The sequence below is a fragment of the Sphaeroforma arctica genome (assembly GCF_001186125.1).
Source record: "Sphaeroforma arctica JP610 unplaced genomic scaffold supercont1.323, whole genome shotgun sequence".
In the NCBI taxonomy this organism is placed as follows: domain Eukaryota; class Ichthyosporea; order Ichthyophonida; genus Sphaeroforma; species Sphaeroforma arctica.
The window spans coordinates 22,689-32,383 of record NW_014040235.1 but is presented as its reverse complement, the minus strand read 5'-3'; the positions used below and the strand labels follow the sequence as shown (position 1 = coordinate 32,383).

At 46.7% G+C, this 9,695-nt stretch overlaps 3 protein-coding genes across 3 annotated transcripts in view; 1 reads left to right on the top strand and 2 right to left on the bottom strand.

Moving 5' to 3' along the window:
- SARC_05195 (hypothetical protein) overlaps positions 1-6,207 on the top strand; it is a 7,842-nt gene extending 1,635 nt beyond the window's left edge. Inside the window, exons 2-10 of the mRNA XM_014300949.1 lie at positions 428-660; positions 1,068-1,296; positions 1,993-2,107; positions 2,499-2,584; positions 2,780-2,962; positions 3,457-3,716; positions 4,028-4,110; positions 4,533-5,432; positions 5,907-6,207. Of these exons, the coding sequence (XP_014156424.1) occupies positions 428-660; positions 1,068-1,296; positions 1,993-2,107; positions 2,499-2,584; positions 2,780-2,962; positions 3,457-3,716; positions 4,028-4,110; positions 4,533-4,591 (1,248 nt within the window). The 3' untranslated portion in view covers positions 4,592-5,432; positions 5,907-6,207. The remainder of the gene's footprint in view (positions 1-427; positions 661-1,067; positions 1,297-1,992; positions 2,108-2,498; positions 2,585-2,779; positions 2,963-3,456; positions 3,717-4,027; positions 4,111-4,532; positions 5,433-5,906) is intronic.
- Positions 6,128-7,907, bottom strand: SARC_05194 (hypothetical protein; the record flags this gene model as incomplete). Its single annotated transcript, XM_014300948.1, has 2 exons — positions 6,128-6,435; positions 6,485-7,907. The coding sequence occupies 2 exons, from the start codon at positions 7,905-7,907 to the stop codon at positions 6,128-6,130; spliced, it is 1,731 nt and encodes a 576-aa protein (XP_014156423.1).
- Positions 7,908-8,260: 353 nt separating this feature from the next.
- On the bottom strand, positions 8,261-9,362 carry SARC_05193 (hypothetical protein; the record flags this gene model as incomplete). Its single annotated transcript, XM_014300947.1, has 2 exons — positions 9,040-9,362; positions 8,261-8,540 (listed from the first exon to the last, which is right to left on the bottom strand). Exons 1-2 carry the CDS (start codon positions 9,210-9,212, stop codon positions 8,261-8,263), a joined length of 453 nt encoding a protein of 150 aa, XP_014156422.1. The 5' UTR covers positions 9,213-9,362.
- Positions 9,363-9,695: the final 333 nt, after the last annotated feature.

The window sequence follows — 9,695 nt, the reverse complement described above, 5'->3', positions numbered from 1 at the left end:
CATATATGTTTATATGTATTATGTATATATGTAGATACATTTATATAAAAATATACATATACCTATTCCTATAACTGTACGCATATATATATATATATATATATATGTTTGTGTGTGTATATATATATGGTTATATATTTATATATGTATATTTATATGTGTGTATATATATATGTGCGTATGTATATGTATGTTTGTGTGTATGTATGTATCTATATATATACATTTACATATAAATGTATTTTATACACGTTTATATATATATATATATTATTTGTATTATATATTATTATATATATATATATCACTAATTCAGGATTTTAAGATCTGATAAACTGCCGAGCTTGATCTCTTCGGAAATGAACATCCCAATCTCACAGCCTAATGCTACCTACTGAATGACGGTTTTATTTCTTCACAACCACAGGAAACAATCCCGATGCACAACTATCCCTTCTTCATCTCCTTGTACACTGTGTTCATATACGTTCCGGTGTCGTTCGCCTACATCATACCCATGATCATGTTCGGCAACCAAATAACCAAAGAGGAGAGGCAAATCCCTCAGAAGACCTTCTTTGTCATGGGCGCGCTCGACAGCATCAGTAGTACCATGATGACCTTCGCCACGAACTCTCTGGACGGATCTCTGGTGATCATGTATGTTGGGGTGCGTAACCAAGTAAGCGCATTGGCCTATGTGTAGTTGTGTACGCGATCTCTGAGCGGTGATCTTAATGGACTCATAGTATGAGTACCGAACTGTCCTGTCGCACCTGCACCCAAATTCGGTTCTGGGCGAAGTTTGCGTAGTCCGTAGTCGCATGTGATTGTGTGGTCGACCTCTGTCATGTATGGCCCACGCGTCCCTGTGTGTAGCCAGATGTATTCTTTTGTCACTGTTTAATATTTTTTGGTATCTATATCAATTCAAATAAACTTGACCTGAGGTCGAGGTTAAGATGATATCTTAAATGGCTTGAACGGATTGTTTCAGATGTGTCATAGTACACGTGCGGCCTGGTTTGACTTGGGATGACTCGTCTTCCCCACAATTACCGTTGCAGGTTGCAACAAGTGGCCATCCCAGTGTCGATGATTCTGTCGTACTTTCTCATGGGCGCGAAATACAACCGCTTCCATATCCTGGGAGCGTGCACGGTGATTATTGGTCTGTTGGTGGTGCTCCTGCCCCAGTTTTTTGGTTCAGGTGCCTCGATGTCCCTCGCACAGCTTGGCTGGGTGTTCGTCATGGTCTTCGCCTGTATCCCAATGACGCTCAGTAGCGTCTACAAGGTACGCGTTACCTTTGTATGCTGGCTTGTATATGGTGCTCATTTGTGCATAAATGTACGTGAATGCTTGTAGTTAAGGAATGAATTTCAAGCCATTAGAAAGTCTCCCTTATGTTGGACTAATTTAGCCCTGCAGCCGAATTTCGCCTAAGGCCTGCATCAGGTTGTGTCAATGGGGGAAGGGTTACTCATGCGCACGCACGGTATTGGTTTGTGTGAAAGGTGGGGCTCAGTTCATCAGTTGCATGGGTGTGCATCTTGCACCGAGTTTTCCCTCTCCAGTGCAGACTGGTTGAAAATTGTGGGCCATTGATTGGGAGGTTATTCCAAGCTTCAAGGTGAAACCCATATGGTACTATGATGCGACCCTGCATCACGCATCTTTGCTCGACTCCATGTTATTGTCATATGTATGAAACCACACGCGTTGTCAAGGTCGCGTACGAACTGCGGATGTATCACGTTTGCTGCATTGATTACTTCGCCCGTCTGCATCACCTGACAATACAGCGTGCCGGAGATCCGACAGTGTTTTTAATGTACCTGGTTCTATGGTTAGTCGACAGATAGCACTACCAACACATTGCTTACCACTATTTCACCCCTTTCTCTTCTCCTTCCCCTCCCCCGTTTAAGTTGATTGTCTCATTTCTGACCGTTTGCCATGCCCTGCAATTCGATCTCCACTCATAACCAGGAAGAAGCACTTGGTGACCAAGAGATAGACCCCATATATCTGAACGGATGGGTGGCTGTGTGGCAGCTGCTAGTAGGACTACCATTGGCCATCCCAGCAGCATACACTGTACCAGGTGGGTCCAACACAGCGCCTGTCTGATATGTTGGGTTGTTGTGCATGTCATTTTTCCGCCTGTAGTAGGTGTACTTATGACGGTGGATTGCCTTTTCTAGCTCAGAGATGTTTGTTTTTATCTAGCATGTAGAATTCGTATGTCGCAGACGCTGCTGCCTGTAGTGCCTGTGCCTACCTATACGTGTACATATACTTCGCCAGACGCCGAACATTCAAAATTACAAATTTTTTTTATGCAACATTGGCTCAAAACTGTCATATGCCGTATCACTCTACGTTGTCCATTTTTAAGTACATGTTTGATCGATTGCTTTGTATGTGCTTGATCTTTACCGAGCACATCTTTCTTTGACTTCGCTTCTCATTTAACATTTTATTATTTTGAATAGGCGGTTCGATCACTAAGATCCCTGATATGCTTGCTGGGGGATTAAAGTGCTATTTGGGTATCAACTCGATATACGAAGCATCTGAGGTCAGTCAGTACAACACTCGTTGTGCACACGTGCATAACAGAAGTCTGTCTGTATACAAATTGCACGAGAGGCATCTGTCTGGCTAGATAGAAGTTAGACACGATGTTCGGTACATTTAGGCTCGCATTACTTATGAGGCTTGTCTACCATCCAAGTAGCATATGACTCATGACAACTTATATCTCTGATACCAGGGTGTGACTGTAGATGACTGCGGCATGGCCCCCCTCTATGTCAATATATATTGCGTCCTCAATCTGGGCTACAACATCCTCATGATTCTGATTCTCAAGTACGGGAACGCCAATCTTCTATGGTTGGCGATGGCGCTGATGGTGCCAATGGGCTCTGCGGCGTTCGCCATGCCATTTATGCCGGTGTGTGAGTTTGTTTCTGCGAGCTTGTTTGTGTTTGTTATGTAAGTTTATTTCCGATAGCACATACTACGCCATACGAGTTTTGCACCCTGTTTCATATATATATATCATACTATACGAGTTTTGCTTTAACACTGTTTCATATATATATCATACTATACGAGTTTTGCTTTCACGCTGTTTCATATACATATCATAGTGCGGTACATGTATATTCAATAGTCGTATACCCTCGTCCTCAGGAAAACCGTCTAATTTGGCGCAGCATAATAGTATTCCGACTTTGTTGTCCACTATATTGAATGTAATCAGTACATTTTGGTGTGTCTAATACCCGCTCTAGTCGTCATAGAACACAGTTTATGATACTGTCTACGCCACTAATCTGAATATACACGCTTGTCCGTATCAATATATCCCGCTGGGGGCTCATTGCCTCTAGACATGTGGCAAATGGTACTCATAACGGCCTATGCACCTTCATGCTACTGCAGGGCTACAAACCGTTGGGAGTGAACGGGTACATCGGGCTCTTTGTGATTGTGTCTGGCTTGGCTATGTACCGGTTTTCGCATCTGTTCACGTCGCTGTTTAACCGCATGTTGGGTGTCACCAAGCTACCGATCACCACCGACAAGATCAAGAAGAGAGGTATCAACCACCTGCTGCACCAACGGGGCGACTTCATGGACGTCACACAGTTCATCTGGGAGGACTATTCATACTCAGTGGAAGAGCAGCTGCGCGATCTCAAGTAGGTTCGGCATTTTTGGGCTGTTCTGGGAGGATTGCCGTTTGGGTGGTAGATATGTTATATGTGCATGTATAGATGGATGCCTTATCGCGAAGCAGATTCCAGTACGGGGTTCTATTCACTCAGGCACCGCAGATTAGTCGCGCATCCCCGGATGTAGCTAGGTATTAGAAGCGTACCGATCATATCCTCCGGGCCAACCATCCGAGTATATATCATACATATCCTCCGGGCCAACCATCCGAGTATATATCATTCCAGGCTGCTTGATCATTTCTCATCTTTTGCCAATGATTTGTTACACGTGACAGGAAGGATACAGAGTCTATTCGCAGTGGCTACTTAGGTCGACTGGGAATCAGGAGTCCCTCGATAGGAAATTCCCCCCTATTAGGTAAGTATAATACACATATATCTATACATGTACAATATATAGGTATATAGGTAAATATATATATATATATATATGCTTTTAAATGCTTGTATATTTCGTTGTCGACTCCAACTTCGAATCGATAGTGGTGGAAGTTACAAGCATATATCCTCCGACACCTCGATTTTTGAGTCACACAAACCGGTCGATATAGTAGTGTTTTTTTTCCTACCTACTTTTTGACGTTCGACCACTATGTACACATACATTCTTCTCTGTTTGAAGATCAACCTTGTCTGGTCTCGTGCAGGGACACTTAGGGTTTAGGGTTTTGCTTGTAGGTGAAACAAGTGCGCCATAGCAAAAAAGAATTCGGTACTCGACTTTGTACTTTGTTGTCTATTCCTCCTTGTATACTCAATCACGCAACACTGTATCTGCAGATGGAGGATCATACAGCTCTCTCAGTCAAGGCCAGTCGTATGTGACCAACACTCTTTAACTGCATACGAGGCAGGTCATGTACGGCTGCCAATTGGAACGCGCATGTACTGTAGATTGCATCCGCACCCTATCATATCAACGATACGAAATACTGCTGACCTGAGTACTTTTCTAAGCGAGAGAACTGACTTGGCTTAGATCAGACTTGTGACACGCTGACGATGTACAGACATGGGAAAGCAGGTTTCTCTCAGCTGATAAATTGTGCGCTTATGGGGGCGAAACTGCAGGCGCAAGCAACAGATTTACTTGGATAGCTTTTTAGTGCCATTACGTTTACTATATCAGAGCGTAGCTTTTCTATGCCACGACCTTCATCTGCATTGGCCTAGACCGCTTGCACCCGATCATCAGTTACAACGTGCTCATCTCATACCACCTGAGGGCTACAGGCGTGTGGGTTACTGGGATTGACGGGGTGGGGTGTCTGCTATGCTTTGCTACAGGCGAAGTACACGGAGATTGTGGCTGGTACTATTTATGGCGCACACGTTGAAAGCGGAGAGGTTTCATTGGCCACCTCACATGAGCAAATTAAATATCAAACTTAGTACACTGTTGATGCTGCAAAACCCATATCATTGCTGAGCAACATACCCGCCGACGGTATCGATCGTTCTGGAATTGTAGATGATTCACTCACCGATGTATGCTACTTACGCTGATAGCTTCTATTTATCCAGCCTCCATCCGGCTAATAAGAAAGTGGCGATGAGAAACCCGTGCAGAGGTACTCAAAGCATATACAATGTACTATAAGTGCGCTTCCCTTTCCGACTTCCACGCGATCCTTTCTGTAGTGGGCAGTGGCTACGCCATCCTCTCGTCAATCTGTTACTGTAAGTGCGTGGTCTCAACTGTGAAGTTTTAGCTTTAGCTACTCAGCCTCAAAGGATTCTAGTACGATTGCTACACCACTTGGTACTCTCTTTCTTTTCCAAGGCGCTCTCGATGGGTGAGAGGTCACCGTGTGTTAAGTCAATTGCATTTGAGCGTCTCAGAATTTTGGCCGGTCCTAGCCGTCCAGGCCCCAAGTGTAATTTTTTGGACTTGCGAGGCCACACATTATCTACTACGATAGTCGCACAACTGCTGATCTAAATTTAGTATACATTACCTTCGCGTTAGGCGGCCCTTTTCTACTAGTAAAAATGCTTTGTACTGTCATGAGTTCCTTACCTTAGACTCGTTATACGAAGATAACGCACCTGCAGACAAGCCCTGCTCCTTCAACACACCGCGAACTGAGCACAAAATCATATGATCACGCCGATTAAGCGTGAGGCATTCCACGTCTGTGCCCCATCTAACAGAGTACCGCTGTCCAGTAGGTTGGGACCGGCCATAGCTGACAGGACAAATAGTCTGTGAGTGATATTCTTCTCCGTTTCTTCTCAGTGTGCTGCGAGTGAGCAAACTTGGTATGCCTATATGTGAGCCGTGAACTTATACAGCTGGAGTTGTCCGATGAAAGTAACACAGCATACTTTTTATTAAACTACATGTATCTATTGTCACTACCGCCAATCCTTCCTTATTTGCGTGCCTGTTGCTGCTGCTTTTGAGCATCGATCTGCATCGCTTTGGCCTTAGCAACATAGCACTTTCTAAAAATATCCGCCGCCTTCGGGTCACTGGTCTCGTACTGCACCAACCACGCCTGTGCCCCCTGTGGGTTACTGGCCAACATGGCTCCATACTGCACAAGCTGTGCCGAGTACGCCTGCGCCTTCTGGAAGATCACCGTCATCTGCTGGTGGTACGATGGCGCATAGGCCGAGTTCGCCGCCATCCAGTCCTGCATCTCCTTGTGGAACACGGCTGTCTGGGATTGGGTCATGACTGCGATGGTTTCATAGGGGTACTGAGGGGGGGGGGGCTGTCATCTCACCCTGCTTGCCGGCTTGTGGCGGTTGTGCAGTGCCAGGGGATACTTGTGCTGGCGGCATACGTTGCTGCTGCTGCCTTGGTTGCTGTGGTGAATGCGGTCGTTGCTGTTGCCGTTGGGGTTGTGCCTGAGCCTGACCCTGACCCTGACCCTGGGCCTGACCCTGCATGTGTGGATGCTGAGCAGGCGAGTTGGCCCTATGTTTCTGGGGTGGGTGTGTACTTGTGGCCGCAGAGATCTCTCCAAACGCACTATAATTAGGCGTTACAGGGGCGCTGCCCATTGCCGGGTGCAGGACCGCCTGAGCCGCCCCTAAACAGTACTGTGGCGGTGGTGCGTGCGCGGGTGTGGGTGAGAATGTGGATGCGCCTCCCGCGGCATGTAGATCGGCCAACGCGTCGTAGTTGGACATGGCTGGGCCTGCGCTCCCTTTGGTGGCGGTGATTGGGGCTTTCGCGCTAGCGGCGCCAGGCGACAGCCCTGGGTTGCCATTGGTAGGTGTGCTGGGTGATTGTACGGCTGTGGGGAGTTGTGCATTGTACACATGTGCCTGGGCCTGCGGGGCGGTGGTGCGTACGCCCATTCCTGGCGGTGGTTGCTGTGGCTGTTGGTATTGCTGTTGCTGTGGCTGTGGCTTCTGGTATTGCTGTTGCTGTGGCTGTTGATATTGCTGTTGCTGTGGCTGTTGGTACTGTTGTTGCTGTGGTTGCTGTGGCTGTTGCTGTTGGTACTGTTGTTGCTGTGGTTGCTGGTACTGTTGTTGCTGTGGTTGTTGGTACTGCTGATTCTGTTGTGCCAGCCCTTTCGCTGCCTGCATATCCGCCGCAAATGACTCCACACTCGGCGGCCACACGGCCGGATTCGTTTCCGGCGTTTTCATTGGCTGCTGTTGCGCTTCCAAGGCGTTCGATTGGTCGTTAGGGGGCGCATCACCGAAGGCTGCCCATCCGCCTGATACCGCCCCTGTCTGTGTAGTTGGTGGTGTAGGTGTAGATACAGGTGCCTGTGTGTGCTGTGGCTGGGCTGGTTGTGTCGGAGGTGTTGACTGGGCCGGTGGTGGGGCTGGGAAAGCGTTCCAGCCAGCGCCACCTGTCGGTTGTTGTTGTTGTTGTGTGTCTGTGTACGAGTTTGCGTTTGCGTTTGCGTGTGCGTTTGCGTTTGTGCTTCCGGGTGCAGCTGCATGGTTCTGCGCAGGGGTTGGCATGGTTGCTCCTGATGTGGCCTGCACATTCCCAGGCACACCCGCCGAGTCATTCCAGTTGCCTGGAGAGAAAGCATTCCAGCCTGTGGTCGCCTGAGGGTTGGGTGAGGCTGTACGGGCATTATTTGCGCCAGTTAGAGGCGAAGGCTGGGGCCCGGGTCCGGGCCCGGTTTTCTTGTCTGGAATCTGCCCAGTGTTCTGAGAAGGGGTGGGAGACACGTGCATGGGTGTCATAGGGGCTGAGTGAATGCCGGGTGGTGCGGGACTACGACCAGCTACCGGTGCTGTTACAAAGTGAAAGAGGGTATAGTGAGTGGCAGGGATGGATAGGATGAATTGGGATCTGGTCTGTGACGGAGATATCAGCAAATAAATGCAAGTATGTATGTATGTATGTATGTATATATGTATGTATGTATGTATACATGTATGCATGTATGCATGTATGCATGTATGTATTTATGTATTTATGTATGTATGTATGTATGTATGTATGTATGTATACTGGCATTTCCGGGTGTTGGAGGTTGTAATTTACACGCATCACTTCCAAGTGTGGGACTATGGGCGCAAATGCCCTATTGTGCTAATAGCTTGTACTCCGTTTCCCGCTCTACACGGAACATCTGTGTAATCAGCCATCGGCATGAGAGCGCTAATGCCCCTTGTGGGAAATACACAAGATACTTGTTCCGGATCGCACCAATCTGCTTATTCAGTATAACCACCACGCACGATACATCACACAGATATTTTGACCTACAATTCGTGACGCTCAGTTGCAACTGGTCCATTTTTTCTTTAACCGGTTTGAAGCTTTCGACCACTTTATCCAGATTACTTGCAATCCCGTGCAATCTGAAGGGGATTAAAAATGAGGCTGAGAATTGAAAGGCAAATCCGTGCGGTATTCAGAACATTTATCCATCGTTTAAGCGTACACACTCAATACCTACGCAGCTGGCTTTTGGTGGTATATAGTACAATACACGTGAAGTAGGTTACTGATATATAATGCGGTAGGAATGCAGAGATTAATGCAACGTATGTGCGAAGGAGGCTTGGTGTATTTCTAAGTCAAAACTGGTACGAACGCAGGAAAACATCGCAACGGGTGATAAAAGCACAAAAAGCATTAATTTGGCACGTTATATTCCCCTAAAAATTTTGATAACCAGTGATTGTTAATATGGCACGAGATAGTCAGATGTAAGGGCAGAGATACAGAAGCTAGACCTGTTATATATAGAGCTGATCCAACGATGACGACAGACAGGTGCAACAGTATCTTCACTCACTCTCAGCCAACGCTTGAATACATCCGGTACTTCCAAACAATAAATACAAGATTGCCTACCGTTGAGTCAAGGCTTTTCTTTTGCCTCTGATTTCGGTCACTTCGGCGGGCTGGGTCGCCTTGGTTTCCTCGTTGAATATAAGTTCATCTAGCTCACACATAACGCGTGTGATCTCCTGATCCAGACCCATCCTGGGGATGTGGGTTGCCTTCATGGCTTTAGGGGACCGCATAATATCGAGGGCCTGTTGGGCGGCACCTGCATGTTGCGACTGCTCGATCTGTACAGAGCCGGACACAGTGAGGGAAAATGGACAGTACAACGAGAAGAGGAAGTCAGGGGTGGGCAGAGTGGATTACTATGGTGACAGAGGTCGATAGGCTCTACATTCACTTGATTTGTCAAGTAAGAGGTGCGCAGCAGCCAAATGACTAACGCAACAAAAAGGATGTAACTGTAGTAGTACGGAACACACGAGACAGCTCCTGACTTTCCTCATATGTCAGAGTCAATTGAACTCATTGAATGCTCGTCTAACCCGACAGAGTTCGAGAGGCGATATAACAAAATACAGAGAGAATTTCACACGTATCAACACCTATACGTACGACTGAGAAAATGAAGAAACAAAAGAGACTTCACAGAACAATATCAGTGTTCTCCCATCCTATCAAATGTACACATACACAATATCGGACATTTACTAATTTAAAAA